This window comes from Syngnathoides biaculeatus, chromosome 4 (assembly GCF_019802595.1).
Source record: "Syngnathoides biaculeatus isolate LvHL_M chromosome 4, ASM1980259v1, whole genome shotgun sequence".
Taxonomy (NCBI): Eukaryota; Metazoa; Chordata; class Actinopteri; order Syngnathiformes; family Syngnathidae; genus Syngnathoides; species Syngnathoides biaculeatus.
Window position 1 is genome coordinate 5,524,089 of NC_084643.1, and position 16,916 is coordinate 5,541,004.

General features: G+C 41.8%; 2 protein-coding genes across 2 annotated transcripts; both read left to right on the forward strand.

Annotated features, from left to right (window-relative positions):
• The first annotated feature begins 248 nt into the window (after positions 1-248).
• Positions 249-10,930, forward strand: rbm19 (RNA binding motif protein 19). The gene is made up of 24 exons (XM_061818264.1): positions 249-408; positions 487-669; positions 762-875; positions 991-1,029; positions 2,045-2,261; positions 2,373-2,638; positions 2,717-2,776; positions 2,864-2,942; positions 4,270-4,341; positions 4,424-4,630; positions 5,516-5,646; positions 5,735-5,862; positions 5,948-6,044; positions 6,159-6,269; positions 6,347-6,547; positions 6,654-6,723; positions 7,632-7,807; positions 7,904-7,964; positions 8,105-8,184; positions 8,279-8,334; positions 9,893-10,009; positions 10,107-10,212; positions 10,316-10,436; positions 10,529-10,930. The coding sequence occupies exons 1-24, from the start codon at positions 373-375 to the stop codon at positions 10,609-10,611; spliced, it is 2,811 nt and encodes a 936-aa protein (XP_061674248.1). The 5' UTR covers positions 249-372; the 3' UTR covers positions 10,612-10,930.
• A 434-nt stretch (positions 10,931-11,364) lies between these two features.
• On the forward strand, positions 11,365-16,832 carry plbd2 (phospholipase B domain containing 2). Its single transcript, XM_061818354.1, has 12 exons — positions 11,365-11,616; positions 11,708-11,801; positions 11,917-12,075; positions 13,544-13,644; positions 13,722-13,936; positions 14,018-14,112; positions 15,030-15,190; positions 15,304-15,399; positions 15,495-15,566; positions 15,654-15,806; positions 15,896-16,058; positions 16,134-16,832. The coding sequence occupies exons 1-12, from the start codon at positions 11,411-11,413 to the stop codon at positions 16,302-16,304; spliced, it is 1,686 nt and encodes a 561-aa protein (XP_061674338.1). The 5' UTR covers positions 11,365-11,410; the 3' UTR covers positions 16,305-16,832.
• Positions 16,833-16,916: the final 84 nt, after the last annotated feature.

Consider the following 16,916-nt stretch of genomic DNA (forward strand, 5'->3'; position numbering starts at 1 on the left):
TTTTACACATTTCAAATTTTTATATTTAATTTATTAAATAAATACAGTAAAACATGAACTTACATGCATTATTTGGTCTTCATAAAAAGAACGATTACACATATTTTACTTACTTATTTAAACTTTTTCTGTACGAATGACCGGACCTATAGTTTCACTACATACTCAAGTCCGCTAGATGGCGTTATCACAACGAAAGGCAAAGAAGGCGAACGCGAAATAAAGGTGAATGTGAAAGTGAAGAAGAAGAAGAAGAAACAGAAGAAGAAGACTAATTCAACATGGCGACCTAGTAGGCTGTCCACGCTCGTTTGTTGACAAGTCTCCATTATCGAAGTTTTTGTTTCATTTGACGGTTTGTCGAGCCAAAGCATGTCGAGACTCATCATTAAAAACCTCCCAAATGGGGTAAGTAGTCTGCATAGATGGGGGGCGGTGACATTACGTGCGCTATTAGTCTATTTGAACGTGGAACTTTGTCCTCAGATGAAGGAGGAGAGGTTCCGAGAGATGTTCGCGGAATTTGGGACCGTCACAGACTGCACGCTCAAGTTCACCAAGGACGGCAAATTCCGCAAATTTGGATTTGTCGGGTTCAAAAGCGAAGAAGATGCGAATACTGCCTTGAAGCATTTTAACAAGAGCTTCGTGGACACATCAAGAGTGACCGTATGTTGGCAAGGGCTTGTCGTCAGCCTCACGAGCAATTTAGCTTTTCCAATCCGTGACTGTTGACGTGACACTTGTCCGTTCCGTTGTAGGTGGAAATGTGCAAGTCGTTTGGTGATCCCACCAAAGCGAGAGCCTGGAGCAAACACACGCAGAACTCTGAAGCAGACAAACCAGTCGCAAAAACTCAAACTGTTGATAAAAAGGTGGGAAATTCGTGGCGTCCAACAGTTGTGGAAGGAAAAATTGAACTGTTGCTTTAAAATATTGTTTTTTTTTCCCCATCTGTATTGTACTGTAACTTATATAATGTCATTTTAGGAGAAGAAGTTGAAAAAGAAAACCACTGCACTGGGAAATGTAAGTTGCTTTCAATTACCTCTGCTCCTTTTTTTAAATGAGGTTGTCACCAAAGCAAAATTCATTCATTCATTCATTGGGCAATATTAAGTACACCTGCACAGTCTAAAGTCCACTGAGTGATGCAACTGAACACCACTAGACTATCGTGCAATATGCACGCATTGTGGAAAAAAAATGTTTTTATATTATAAATACTTTTTGGTAATTTAAGATTGAGAAGAATAATTCCTACCTGAAATGAAGTAATCGTTACACAGGCATCTGTATTTTGGTTGGGCACCATCCATCATGTTTAACTACCGAAATCCATCAAATATTTTCTGGTCTTTTCAGCTGCTATTCCATAGAATGACCTCTTTGAATATCTGTCTTGTATGTTGTGACAACCGACAGCACAACAGCTCTCGGGTATTGTAAATATTCTGCCCCGGTTCAGTGTCCCCCACACTGTCGACGAGCTCTGTTTGACCGGAAATATGGCGCCGTGAAAACGCTGACGTCACGTGCACGAGCTCTATAGCTGCTAGGGCAATCCGTGTTTTCCTCGACAACCATGTTATGTTGCATGTGATACAATTAAATTCAATTTAAAAAAATGTAGTGGATGTGGTGCTTCAAAAACTTTGTTTCACCAATTCATATTCAGTGCCCTGGCTACATCCCACTTTAAAAAAAAAACACGCTTCCTATTTTGACGACCCTAAATTGTTGTTTTGTGACATTGTGAGCGTTGTCTTTAACGGCTTTACCCCGTTTGTATGAGCAGTGCAGTTGTCTGGCGATAGCCCGGGGTGAATCCTGGTGAGGATAAGGCATATAAAAGATGGATGTACTTGAAAGGTGTACCTAATGTTGTTTCGATGAGTGTGTTACAGAATTAAACGTTAAATCTTAAAGTTAAATGAGTTATAACCAAGTTTTGCCGAAGCATTGTTGGTTTAAACTACATCATCATCACCTACATTTGCTCTAATTAGAATTCTAATCTGTCTGTATCCTTCACGTCCGTCAGCTGGAGGAGGACGAGGGCTTCAAAGAGTTCCTGTCGGTGCATCAGAATCGAACCCAAGTGCCGACGTGGGCGAACGATACGGCGCAGCAGACCGTCGACCCGAGCGGTGTGAAGGCGAAAAGCAAGAAGCAAACGGCTGCAGATGATTACCTCAACTTTGACTCGGACCAGTCAGAGGATGAATGTGAAGAAAAAGAGGAGGGCAGCGAAGATAACTGTAAGTTTTCCCCAACTGTCATCATTTTTGTAGGCTGCGTCCTTCGTAGAGTAGTTATGATCTGCAACAGTAACGTACTGATGTAGTAGCAATGATGTCTTTTTTTTACAGGCACCGCGAAAGAAGCTCTGAAGTCCGGCTTGTCGGATATGGAGTATCTGCGCTCTAAGGTGGTGCCAACTGAGGAAGACGTGGGGGAAAGTGAAGAGGAGGATGATGAGGGAGAGGGAGAAGAAGAGGAGGAGGATCTCGGACCTGCACAGCTCAACGACAGTGCTTACGAGAGCGGAGATCGAGCTAAAACCCTCAAGGTGAAAACTCCTACTTCCCCTGAGAGCAAGACGGAGGGGAAAGCCGAGAAAAATAAGAAGCTGGAGGTAATAAATTTGTTTAATCTACCCTTACATAAATGATCTTTATATACGTCATTGTGGAGTTTTCCGTTTTGGTTCCAGATGGAACCAACAACAGAGTTCACGGTGAAACTGAGAGGAGTCCCGTTCAATGTCACCGAGGTGATTACACATTCGATATTTCCGAAAAAAGCAATCATGGCACTCTGAGATTAACGCCGCCATGCCCATGTGTGGTTACGCAAATAGCAACAAATTCGAGAGTTCATGACGCCACAGAAGCCGGCCGCCATCAGAATTGGAAGAAAAGAAAGTGGCAACAGATCAGGTATTCTATGCCAAGCAGAGTTTCTTTGCTAATAGAGCTCATGCACGTGACGTCGCCATTTTGCCATATTGCCTGTCAAAAAGAGCTGCTCGGCGGTGTGGGAGACATTGAACCGGAGCAGAATATTCACAATGGCCGAGAGTTATTCAAAGAGGTCATTCTATAGAATACCACCTGAAAAGACGAGAATAGATCGATGGATTTTGGCGATTTAACGTGAAGGATGGTGCCCAACCAAATACACACGACTGTGTAGCGATCACTTCACTTCAGTTAGGAATTATTCTTTTCAATCTCAAATTCCAAGGAAGTATTTATAATGTCAAGTTGGCTCATTTGAGAACAATGCATTTAAAAAAAAAAAAAAAAAAAAAAAACGACAGGGAGTTGTCTCCAACGTACACTGAAGCGTGTTGCGGCCACGCGTTAAACTTCGGTAAACCTCTCACCGACAGATTTTTTTTTTTTTTTTTTAAATATGCATTGTTCTCAAATGAGTCCAATGCCTTTTTAAAAAAACAAAATAAACCGTTGGTCACACAGAGGTTTACGTAGGTTAACGTGTGGCCACAACACGCTTCCGTGTACGGGGGCTGAAGCCTATCCCAGCAGTTTATTTAAAAATTATTTAAAAAAAATGTCTGTCACGGAGAGGTTTCCCGAAGTTTAACGTGTGGCCGCAACACGCTTTCTGTACAGAGGAGGTGACTTGCTGTCTTTTTTTTTTTGTTTGTTTTTCAATCATAGTTAATGAATGCGAGTTTGTGTAAAACCAGGGGACATTTATTTAAATATTGGTATTTGTATTGAAAAAATCCGAGTGGCTCCATCACTATGTGGGATTTATTCTTGATTGAGAACAGATCCAGCAATAAAGTATTTGTATGCGTCCAGACTTTTCTACACTTTCAAATTCTTCCATGTAAATCTCGGTGACTTACTCACCAGATCCACGTGTAGATCCAGTTGTCCAAGTCAAGTGGAAGCGAATTAACAGTCCAATTTCTTATCGGCGAAAACATCGACTTCTACATTAAATATGGGTCCTATTTGCCAAGTGTGTCTCATTTTTACCTTTGCTTATTATCGCCTTCTACATGTTTAACAGTATCAGACAAAAGTCTGGGAGTAGCGCTATAAGACATATTTTCGTGTCGTCTCCAACCGACTAAGCATTGAGCAATGCTTTGCTTGCCCGGCAATATGGCCAGTCATGTGACTTCGGTGACGTCGGTGCACGAGCTCTATACACATTGTTTATTTGTCTTATGTTTCCATGGATATACAAAGCACCCTTATCTACATAAAGGTCTTCTGTGTGCTTTAGGCTACGTGTATGTAGATCTTCATTCTGAAGAAGAGGTTGAAAAGGCCTTGAAGAAGAATAAAGACTATATAGGTGAGCGCTATAATCTCATGTTGCGAGGTAAAACAGTAAAACATATGGATGTGCTTTTACGCTTCCGCTCGTCCGTCTTTAGGACGGCGCTACGTTGAGGTGTTCCGTGTTGACGCGTCAGGATGGAACAGGACTAGCCGAAAGGACGACACAATTGACCGCAACTTCACCAGGAAGCTGAAGGAGGACGAGGAGGAAGAGGATGTTGCGGAGTCAGGGCGACTCTTCGTCCGAAACCTCCCGTACACCTGCACGGAAGAAGAAATCAAAGAAATGTTTTCTAAGCATGGCAAGTTAAATATCTACACAGATGACCGGTAATCAATGCTCCCTCTAATTTTTGGCGCGTGTGAGCAAACACACTAAGGCCGTGAGCGCCCCCTTTGACCACTGTGAGCAACATCAGACGTTTGGACTGTGGTTATCCATTGAAGTTACACGGCTCATTAAAAAATTCAGATCACATTCCCATCAGAACATTTTTTTAAGAACAATTTTGTGTTTTTGCAAACTTACACTGAAAATGTCAACAAACACACAAAATACATTACAATACAAATACATACCAAGCCAACTATTAACTATAAATTTGAACTGTCACTTCCAACTTTTTCTTTTTCTTTTTTTTTTTTTTTTTTTTTAAAACACACAATGATATCCCCGTCTGTTTTTCTTGGTGTAAAACTGAATTATTGCTTGCAGAATATCTTTAGCAATGCATGATGAAAGCTGAATGATGCTCCCAAACCGTTTTAGGGTTAATCTTATATTCCCTCCTATATTTAAAATACAGAATTAGCTTTTTGGGCACTGTATCATCTGTGCTTTCATCCTCAGTCAGGTTGTGCCAAGGTAGAATTTTAACATTATACACCATCTCATCCTGCACTTTCTACTTTGGCTTTTTTTACTCAAAAAAAGAGAAAATCTCGTCTGGTTTCACCACTTTTTCTTTTATTATCAGCGAGGCAGTGTGCTGCTGTGTTTAAAAAAAAAAAAAAAAAAAACACGTCAGGCTGTAGTTCACTGCGCTGGATCTGTTTTCCTCTGCGCTGAGTTTGCGACATGTGCGCAAATGCGCAGTTGCACAGCATAGAGGGAACATTGCCGGTAATAGATTTCTGTTGGCACTTTCTCTGACAAGAATATTAATGCATTTTTTAAATCATTGCAGGACCTTTATCTGAGGTGCTCTTCCCCATCGACAATCTGACAAAGAGACCCAAAGGTTTTGCTTTCGTAACATTCATGATTCCAGAGAATGCTTTGTCGGCTTTGACGGAGCTGGACGGACACGTATTTCAGGTATGTTTGATGATGATCTGTAATATTCTATTGTTGGTGAATCACAGGAAGGTTAAAAAATAACTTTTGTTTATTCTTTTTTTTTCAGGGCAGGATGCTTCACTTGCTCCCATCCACAGTGAAGAAGGAAAAGAGTGAATCTTCAGAAGCTGGCGGTCCGGGCTCCTCGTCTTACAAACGGCAAAAGGATGCGAAAAACAAAGCTTCGAGTTCCAGGTAAGCCATTTGTAATTTAAAAAAAAAAAAAAACTCTTCTGCTCTTGCGGTTTGCCATCTTTTGATTTGAATTCTTTGCCTTTAGTTCACACAACTGGAACACACTCTTTCTGGGCACGAGCGCAGTGGCTGACGCCATCGCTGAGAAATACAACACCACAAAAAGCAAAGTCTTGGACCATGTAACTCGATCCTGTTTTTTTTTCTCACAATGACACTCGAATATGTCGAACTTTTGAACCCAACCTGTGCTTAACTGTGATTTTCTTGGTCAACTTTTGCCGCCGTCCTCGCAGGAGACGAAAGGCAGCGTTGCTGTGCGAATGGCTCTGGGAGAGACCCAGATTGTCCAAGAGACTCGGCAGTTTTTGCTGGACAGCGGTGTGAGTTTGGATTCCTTTAGTCAGGTACGTTTTGTAACGTAAGCACTTGCCGGATGTCGGTCACGTTTCTTCCATTTTAAGTTGCGGTCTCTGCCGTGTAGGCGGCGGCAGAGAGGAGCACAACTGTGATTTTGGTGAAGAACCTCCCAGCCGGAGTGACCGTGTCAGAGTTGGAGGCCATCTTCTCCGCTCACGGCTCTTTGGGGCGAGTGTTGCTGCCGCCCTCTGGCCTCACCGCCATCGTCGAGTTCCTGGAGCCCACTGAAGCCAAGCGAGCGTTCACTAGATTGGCCTATAGCAAGGTGTGTTTTGATTGGTGTGTGTGTGTGTGTGTGTGTGTGTGGTGTGTGTGTGTGGGTAGCATGTGGAGAAAACGGCTGAAAGTTTGTGCGTTTGTCTCTACCGCAGTTCCAACACGTCCCGCTGTATTTGGAGTGGGCGCCCACGGGGGTGTTCGTTGCAGTCAAACCTGCACCAGGTATCATACCACACTCTCCCATGGAGACACTGTTTATAATTACAGTGATGCCTCGGTTCTTAACCACAATCCGTTCCAGAAAATGGTTCGAGAAGTGATTTGTTCGAAAACCCAATCAATGTTTCCCATTAGAATTAATGGAAAAAGAAATAATGCGTTCCAAGCCTAAAAAATTGGGCTTTTTAAAGCATTCTTTTTAGCTTTTTCCTGATAATAAACTGCATAGTAGAAATACATGTATAGTTTAAATACTTTATATAATAAAATAATTTAAGAAATGTTTTTATTTTTTGCTTAAAATGTATGCTTTAGTAGTGGAGTATGCTCGGCTGGGAGTGTATTGGCATATCTGTAGCGACTCGGCCCCCAGCCTTGTAAACCTTTTTTATTATCAAGAGTGCAGAATAACTTTAAACAAGCAATTTGCCTTCTTTGGAGCCATGATTGGGCGTTAATACTGTAATCCTCGATAAGAAAAAAAAACAACAGTCACTACCGGGACACGTCTGTGTACAGAGGCTGTTATACAGAATAACAAAAGTGCGGTAGTTGCGCTGCGCACGTTATGTCATTTCCGTTTTTTTTTTTTTTTCGGGGGCACATTAATTGACAATAACAAAAAGCATCGTAGGTGGGTCAACTGCATGTGCCGCGCGCATTATGTTATTTCCGTCTTTTTTTCAAGGAGCATTCGAATTGACAATAACAGTGCGTTGTGGGTCAGCTGGTCTTATTTCTTATCTTATTTCTTATTTCCGGGTTTTGTCGGGGGCGTTTGAGTACCGATTTTCGTTCGAAAACACAAGCAAAAAAAAATCTCAATTTTTGTTCGAAAACGGGGACGTTCGAGAACCGAGGCTTAACTGGATTTTAAATGAACATTACTCCTTTGTCTCTGCTTAACCAAGTGAAAGCAGAGAACGCAGAAGAGGAGGAGAAGAAGAAGAAACAGAAGAAAGAAAAACAAGAAAAGGAAGAAGAAGAGGAGGAGGAGGAGGAGGAGGAGGAAGATGAACCTCTTCCAGGTTCCACACTTTTCATCAAGAATTTAAATTTCAACACCACAGAGGAAACACTTCAGGAGGTACACTTTCTTTTCTTTTTTTTTTCCCCAAAGATTCATAATAGGGAAGATAATGTCAATGATACAAAATGGTGCTTCTTTGTTCGGTTCTTACAGACCTTCTCCAAATGTGGCAAGGTTAAGTCGTGCACAATCTCCAAGAAAAAACAAAAATCAGGTATTGCTTTGTTGTATACTCCTCACTGTCAAATCGAGAGAAAAAGTGGTAAAACATAAACAGACTGAACCAATAGAACAGTGTAGAAAGAAAACAAAGTTGAGGATCCGCTTGAAACAATATTTTTTTATGAATTGCAGGCACGTTGCTTTCAATGGGCTACGGTTTTGTTCAGTATCGTACGCCCGAGGCAGCGCAGAAAGCCCTGCGGCAACTTCAGGTATTTGGCCTCGCTGTCCCGTTGCCGTTGAAAAAATTTGCCATCATTGAGTCCGTAGGTCACATGACTTCTTTTTCTTCTGCACTCCAACCAGCACTGCAAAGTGGACGAACACTCGTTGGAGCTGAAGATTTCAGAGAGAGCTACCAGGTAAAAAGAAAAAGTGCCTTAAGATTTGCGCACGTGTCGGGACATGGGAGCTGATTTTGACACCAGCTGACGTAAGATTTACCCAAATAAAATGAACATGTAGACAAAATTGTTGTTACCGTTCCATTAAAAAAAAAATAGCGATGTTTTCATAAAAATGAAGGATACAAAGAAAAGAAAGATGCGTTTTGAATGAGAAACATTGAGGGTTACTGAAATGATTTGATCACTGTGATTCGTTTTCTTAATTCAATATCTTGGAGCCCACACGTTTCATTAATTGGACCCTTTTCAATTTTTCATTAATTTTGTTCGTTTCAACTTTTCAGTGAACAATTTTGAGTTCCCCTTCTTTAAACGGAGAGATTCAAACAATTTTCTTTGTGACTTTGTTATATACAGTATAAGTAATAAGATGCCCGATATACAGCTGTTGCGTTTCAACCATCGATATCAGGGGTCTCAAATTCAATTTACGTTGGGGGACGCTGAAGGCGGAGTCTGGCTGAGGCGCACATGGATTTATGTGGAATTAATATTGGAAATTAAAAACAATCCTATATTCTCAAACATCTTTTTTTTTTAAACACAAAATTAGATGAAGGATGCTGATGTTTAAAACTTGTGTATAAAACGGTGCTTGGCAACGCTGGTGTAGCTTTCTCATTGAAAATATTGTTTCTTTGCTTGCATCAAGGCCGGTCGATGTCACACGCCTGGTAGCCCTCTACCCCACCGCGATTGGTCTGCTCCGCACACAACACTGTAAAAGTGCCATCCATATAAAACTCAAAAGGCGCACCGCCATTGTACTTTAATATTAAGGTGGGGGGCGCAAAATATCATCTCGTGAGCCGCACATGGCCCGCAGGCCGCATGTTTGAGACCCACGATCTATATTAATGTAACAATAACTAAACCCATCCATTCATTTTCTTTGCCGCGTATCCTCACGAGGGTCGTGGGGAGTGCTGGAGCCTATCCCAGCTGTCAGCGGGCAGGAGGTTGGGTGTACACCCTGAATTGGTCGCCAGCCAATCGCAGGGCACATTGAGACGAGCAACAGTCGGTCACAATCACACCTAGGGGCAATTTAGAGTATCCAGTTAATGTTGTATGTTTTTGGGATGTGGAAGGAAACCGCAGTGCCCGTAGAAAACCCACGCAGGCACTGGGAGAACATGTAAACTCCACACAGGCGGGTCCGGGATTGAACCCGGGACCTCAGAACTGTGAGGACAGCGCTTTACCAGCTGAGTCACCGTGCCGGCACAATAAGTAAACCCTTTCATGAACTCCAATAAAATGTATGGCGTTCCTATACCCTTAAAAATTATGAAACAATTTATCTTATCTGAGAACCTAAAATATTCGGATGCGTAATTTTTATTTAGGATAGCACTGTCCGGTCTTTTAAATAAATAGCTACTGTTGTATACAATTCTATACAGTGCGTATAATATGGCATTAATTGTTTAGTTTGTTTTACAATTGTGTAATATTCACCCATGGCTGCTTATCAGACGTCGTCGTTGTTGTCGTCTTTGGTTTTGTGCAGGACGTCTGAAGTGTCACGCAAGAAAAAGCAGGCGGAGAAGAAGCAAACGGGATCCAAGATCCTCGTGCGAAACGTCCCCTTCCAGGCCAGCGTGAGGGAAATTCGAGAGCTCTTCTGGTAGCGGGCCACTTTCACTCCCAGCTTCTGCGAATGACTCACTTTGGAGAGGGGCCGAGGAGTTGAGCCCACTGATTGTTTTGTTTCGTCCTTTCAGTACATTCGGAGAGCTGAAGACGGTCCGCCTTCCCAAGAAAGCGGCAGGAACGGGGAAGCATAGAGGTTTTGGCTTCGTTGACTTCATCACCAAGCAGGATGCCAAGGTTACTGCCTTTATGTTTTAAAAAAAAAAAAAAATCACTCTCATAAACTGGTGTAAATGACCCTACATTATTAATAATAATATTCCGTTTTTTTTATGTTCAGAAAGCATTTGCCGCCTTGTGCCACAGCACCCATCTTTACGGGAGGCGCCTGGTCCTGGAATGGGCCGACACAGAGGAAACGGTGGAGACATTAAGACGGAAAACAGCTGAACATTTTCACGGTCAGTTTATTTTAACTACCTGCAAGGTGCGTGTGATGATTGCAATCAAAATAATTATTGTTATTACCCTTCTCGTTTATTGTCAATTTTAGTGGCCAGCAAAAAGCAACGCAAGGCTGAGGTTCTGGGGGCAATTCTGGAAAACATGGAAACGCCGGATGCCGCGGAGGACTGAAACTGCTGGTCTTGGCTAAACAGTGGACAGCAGGAATTGAGGGGTTGAGATGACTGGTTGTTGCGCAAGTTTGATTCCAGCTTCCTCACAGCCCTGTTGAGGTACCCTTGAGCAAGAACTGAGACCCTTTTTAGTTTGAAGGTTATGCCATCAGTTTGTGAGCAAGCAATTTCAGTCCATTACTTTACATGCTATGATCATAAATCATGGTATGTTACTGTGAACTTGTTTTTATTTAAAGAAAAAAAAAGTTTTTTTTGTAATACAGATGTTTTATAGAATGATTTAAAACGTGTTTAAAATAAAAATGCACAATATGTGTTCTGCGTGCTGTGTTTTTCGATCGAGTCGAGACCGGAATGTTACGTTCTGGTACCCACAGAAGTGAAAGCGCTGAAACCAAAGACATTTTCGTAGCTACCTCGTTGAACAGAATAAAAGCATCAGAAAAATAAACATTGGTTTAGTGTGTACTTTTATGTGAAACATGGAGGAAACAATCATCATCAAAAGTAGCATACGATGCTTTAGGTGCCTCTCAGTTTTCCAAATATATTAATGTGTATGAATGCATAAGGGACATTTAATAACTGCGCCCTCGCTAGATTGTCATTTATGACGTTCAGTCTGATAGTTTGTAGAACGATTTGCCACATCCAACATGGCGGTGTGTAACTTCACGCTCCACGATGTATATAGAAATAAAGGTCTATGGTTTCGTGTGGAGACGTCATTTCCTACCACTGTGGTGATCAGGTGATTGCCCCCCCTCTTACACACGTGATTTGTCCGTTCAAACATGGGTTACAGCTGCATCAACATGTCTTCATTGTGCAGGTTTTTTCTCGCTTTTACAATTAGTTGCGATTTATTCAAAAACTCAGCTGTAGCGGAAGTAAAAACGGCGGTGATCGACCAAACTACGGGGCAACTGTCTCTCTTGGATGGATATAGAGAAGATTTTGTGGCCTGGGCTAACTTCACCGACGACATTCAAACATCCGGGTAAGTTAATAGTGTTTTCAAAAACGCGTATAGTTAAAAAGAATGACATTGAATGAGGTTCTGCATTCACCGAGTCCAATGTCCTCGTCAGGTGGTCTTTCTTGGAGGTGACCACTAGTAGTCAATATAATGACAGCATCCAGGCGTATGCTGCCGGAGCAGTGGAGGCTGCAGTCACAACTCAGGTCAGCCTGGAAAAAAAACATTCATCTACAGATTCTTGATTGCTCTTAAGATGTGACATTCCGTTTGCTGTAATGGTGTTATTAATTTTTTTATTTTTTTTTTTTTTTGTCTTAGCTTATCTACAAGCACTGGATGAACACTCTGGTGGGATACTGTGGACCCTTCTCGAGAGATTCCGGTTACTGTGATCGTCTTAAAAATTTCATCACAATCAACCTGCAGTGGATTCAGGAGCAAATTGAGAAGGAGCCAAATTCCCCTTACTGGTACCAGGTATGTTACATTTTTCTTCTGTGGATAAAATGTAATGTCCTGTTGTGCTGTGTGTCAAAACTGATCAGTTTTAAAGAAGAAGGAAAAAAAAAACGAGGTAAACTTTTTCACTGTCGTGAAATCACTCTTAGTAATGACTTTTTTTTTTTTTTTTACACTTTTTCTCTACATTTTCAGACTATTAAATATACCACGTAAGATTCTTGCCATCCTTAGAAACAAATGTAAGAGGAGGGTGAAAATAAAAACCGTAGGAAATGAATAGACTGTTTTCGACTGATTCCAGTTGAGAACGCGGCTGCCATTTTGGTTGGGTGAATTCCAGTAAACAAACCGTAACTCAGCAGGAATCATTTCAGAAAGGCGTATGAACGGGGGCGCGCTGCTACGTTATCGGTTGCCCAAACGAAGGTGGGCGTTGTCAGGCGTCTTTCTTTCGACTGCCAGCTGTGATCAAAAACCGGTGCGAGAAAACGGAGCGGTTAGCAACCGAACGGCGACAACCGCGGCTGTCTCGTATTAGCAGAGCCGATCTAGAAGCCAAGTCATTCCCTGACGTCCGAGTTTGCTCTGAGCATTTTGTTCTTGGTAAGTATTGGATACCTTTTTAGAATTTCACACCTACTGAGCAAGAGCTAAGTTCGGTGAAGGAGAAATATTTTTTAAGGCCAAGGGCCTACATAATACTCGTGTGTGTGAATGCAATGCATGTCTTCCAAAATCTGCATTTTCTGTTTTATTACAAAAAGTTTGCAGAAACGAGTTACCGCACCGCTAGCTGTTTCGTGAGTTGAGTTAAAAATGTAGCCGTGGAAGTGGAGAAAGAGGTACCGGCTCCACTTGGGACTCATCCCGGTTGAACCTCTCTCGTCTCCCTCTCGGTAACAAAAAATGACAAATAATAATCTACACCTCTTTCGTTGGTATAATCAACATAATTTAACACAACGCTGACTGTAATCACGCGGTACATATTTAAATTGCTTTGTCCGATACATTAACCTGAGCAGTGTAGAGACACAGGTTGCTTACAATGGAGTCCGCCGCATGATGAATTGGTTGTAGGCCTCCAGACGTTTGTAATTCTTTAGTTGGTCCATGGTACAAACGCTTTCCGAGAAGAGGAGAAAGTCGATGTCTGGATAGGTTACCGACGCCCACAGTTCGAAATTCTTGCTCCATTTGTGTTGTTCCAAGGCATATGGGTCGATTATTGTCAATCAAAGCGCACTTCTTGTCGTAACGGTTTCTTGAAACAACATCTAATGAGTCCCGATAACTTTCCAAAGTCTTTTTAGCCGTCGTGCGTCACCTTTAACATTCGTACGAACATTTGTGTAACGGCGGTCTGTATGCAAAAGCAATAGAGTGAACCCATCCAACATGGCCGCGTGCCCCGGATGTAGTCACGTGGTCGAAAACGGTTTATAGGGCTCTTTTGAAACGACTGTTTTATTTTGCATTGCAGGTCCGTCTGGTTCTGCTTCAGCTCAAAGGTCTGGAGGACAGTTACAACGAAGACGTGGCATTTCCTTCTGGCCCAATATCCTTCAATCCATTTGGTTTCATGTAAATAGATGTCATTTAAATGAAATCCCAAATCAATTCTTGACAAATGACTTGCCACGCCTTCTGTTACCAATCAGACTCTTCCAAATGACCGGAGATCTGGAGGACTTGGAGTCAGTTCTGAATAAATCCAGACTCAGTCAACCACTAGGATCTGGCTCTTGCTCGGCTCTCATTAAGCTGCTGCCGAATAATAAGGACCTTCTGGTGTCACAAGACACTTGGAGTACCTACCAGTCAATGTTGCGCATCATCAAGAAATACTCCTTTGCCTTCAGAGTTTCACCGTTAGGTACTTCCTTCACTCCTGTTGTGTGTTTTTAGTAAGAGAAGTCATGTGAATTGTTTTCAAAAACATCATTTTTGTCCCCAGACAATCTTGTCCTTCCTGGTCAGATCCAGGCCTTCTCTTCCTACCCTGGATCTATTTATTCTGGAGATGACTTTTACATCCTTAGTAGTGGCTTGGTAAGAGCGTCGACTCGCAGTCATGACACATGATCCTTTTCCAGGGTACTGGTTTTGGGGTTGGCAGTTTAGCCAGCAATAAATGGATGTTAGTCTTCCTACTTGAATGGACCTTAAGCTCCGCCCCCTTAGCCATGTCCCACAAGCTTTCAAAATGGCGACCGAACATAACATGTTTGAAGTCGATTCTTTGTCGCGTATTCCAGATAATATTGGGGTATGTTTTTTTCCAAATGCGTCAGACTTGTCCAAGAGAGTTCTACAGAGAGGTCTCAACTATTCTACGCAAGGATGTGTACACGGAATTAAGATTTTGGACAGAGCAGGACGCAATGTCAATCGACGCAAAAACATTTGACGCCTCGCAAACTTCATATTGAAATCCAACAGGACAAAATAGTGGAATCGTACTGCGCGTGTAAAGCAGGGCGAGTACTTTTAACTTGGAAAGATCACGAGTATTATCAATGAAGTCTTTATAAGTGAGTGGGTGTATTCATTTGACTTGGCTCGTAATCGGACCTAGTCCTGTCTTAAAAGTCTGATGTGATCCAAATAGGCAAATAGACATTTCTCTTGCATGACATGGCGCATTTACGTATCCGTAACTATCCCTGTTGATATTGCTCACATTTAGTTGTACGTGCGCTCTTCCCCAAGCCTTAATCGATGGTAGCTACGTCGTCAACTGTGTTTTAGACTTTGGAAAATGAATCAATCTAGCAGGATATCTTTCATCAGAATTGCACATTCCCCAAGCGTATCTGAAGACTATTTTCTTGGTAACATTAAGTTTTCCAAGCGCACGCTACTGCCAACCAGCATTGCTTGTGGGACAACATGGCCACGTGATTGGCTGTCATTATACGAGTGACTGACAGGTCGGAAAGGTCCATTTATTCATCACGTGGCCGCAGGTTACCCTGGAAACCACCATTGGAAACAGCAACCCCGGCCTGTGGAGGTTTGTCCGACCCACAGGCACAGTAATGGAATGGCTCAGGAACATCGTGGCCAATCGTCTGGCGGTGACCGCTAAAGCCTGGGCGCAGTTGTTCAGCAAGTACAACAGCGGCACGTGAGTTTCGACAATTCTTCAGATCCTTAAATGCACAAGTCGCGAATTCCAGAATCGCACAAGTCTTAAATCTTGAATAAAGGTGTTCCATTTGGACTGTGTATGCTTGACAGCTACAACAACCAGTGGATGATTGTGGATTACAACAACTTCGCTCCGGGCAAGACGGACATCGTGGAGGACCTTTTTGTCGTGCTGGAGCAGATTCCGTAAGTCTACAAAGCTTTATTTTTTTATGCTTTTGTCATGTTTGGTTTTAAATAAGACATTACTCCTTTTTTTTTTTTTTTTTTAAACATTCCAGGGGTCAAATTGTTTATACTGATAAAACAGAAGAATTACTTCAGAAAGGATACTGGGCAAGTTACAACATACCGTAAGTGTGGATCCATAATATTTATGTTTAATGTGATTTTACTGTGTTTGGACACTTGCGTGTATTATTTTTTTAAACCTTATGTAGGTACTATGAGGACATATTTAATGCCAGTGGCTTCAACGAGCTGGTGGAAAAGTATGGCTCGTGGTTCTCCCTGCACCAGAGTCCCAGGGCTCAGATATTCAAGAGAGACCAGAAAACTGTTACAGATGTTGCCTCCATGATGCGCCTCATGAGGTCTGGATACCAGCTAATTTTTTGCACGGTTTAACATATCCTAATCTCTTTATGATTTCATTTATATATATTTTTTGTTGTCTGTTTAGATATAATAACTTTAAAGAAGACCCCATGTCACGGTGCCAAGCTTGCAATCCACACGAGAACGGCGAGAACGCCATCTCGGCTCGCTCGGACCTAAACCCGGCCAATGGCACGTACCCGTTTGGCGCCTTGCAGCAAAGATCCCACGGAGGAATAGATATGAAGGTATTTATTCGTTACACAATCTACGACTCTATTTTTAGGGCTTTCCTAAAACACAGCGGTAACTGTTTTGGGCAGCTGACCTCCTACGGGATGTTTCGCCGGTACGAGATGCTCGCCGTGAGTGGGCCGACGTGGGACCAGGTACCCCCATTCCAATGGAGCACATCTCCATACAAGGACGTGCTGCACATGGGTCAACCTGATATTTGGGCATTCAAGCCGGTTAAAGTCACCTGGGCTCCCTGATTGCAATATTGGCTTACGGGAATAAGGGTGGAAGGAAGCACTGTGGAAATTTTGGCAAAGGGAAACAATGCGATACCATAAATACTTTTTTGTTTTCTCAGGATTTTCTGTCTGAATGGAAATTGTATTCTGGATATTTTTTGCACTACAGTATTTGCTAAATAAAAGCATAGAAGGGAGATTTCAATGTTAGGTAATATGAAAGACAACACGTTGCACGTGCAATTGTAAAATCACACTATTATATTGGTTTTATGTTGGAATTATTTTATACATTTGAAATGATTGTGTAAATCTTAACTGTTTAACAGATATTTTGATAATCATATGCATCTTGAGTTTTTTTTAAACTTTTAAATAAACTGTCATTATTGCCTTGTTGTGATAAGGTTACTTTCTATTCATTCTTTTTGATTACTGTATGGTTAAAGTATATTCTGACTAGGAAATAGATCCTTCAAATTAAGATGTTATTATGATTTTATTCTGGTGATAAATTTTGGATAATAAATACAAACTGCACAGAAACAGATCGACTCTTTCCTCTTCTAAAACCCAAAAAAAGGAAAAATACCCAATAATTATTGAATCTTGATTTAATTTGCAGTACTG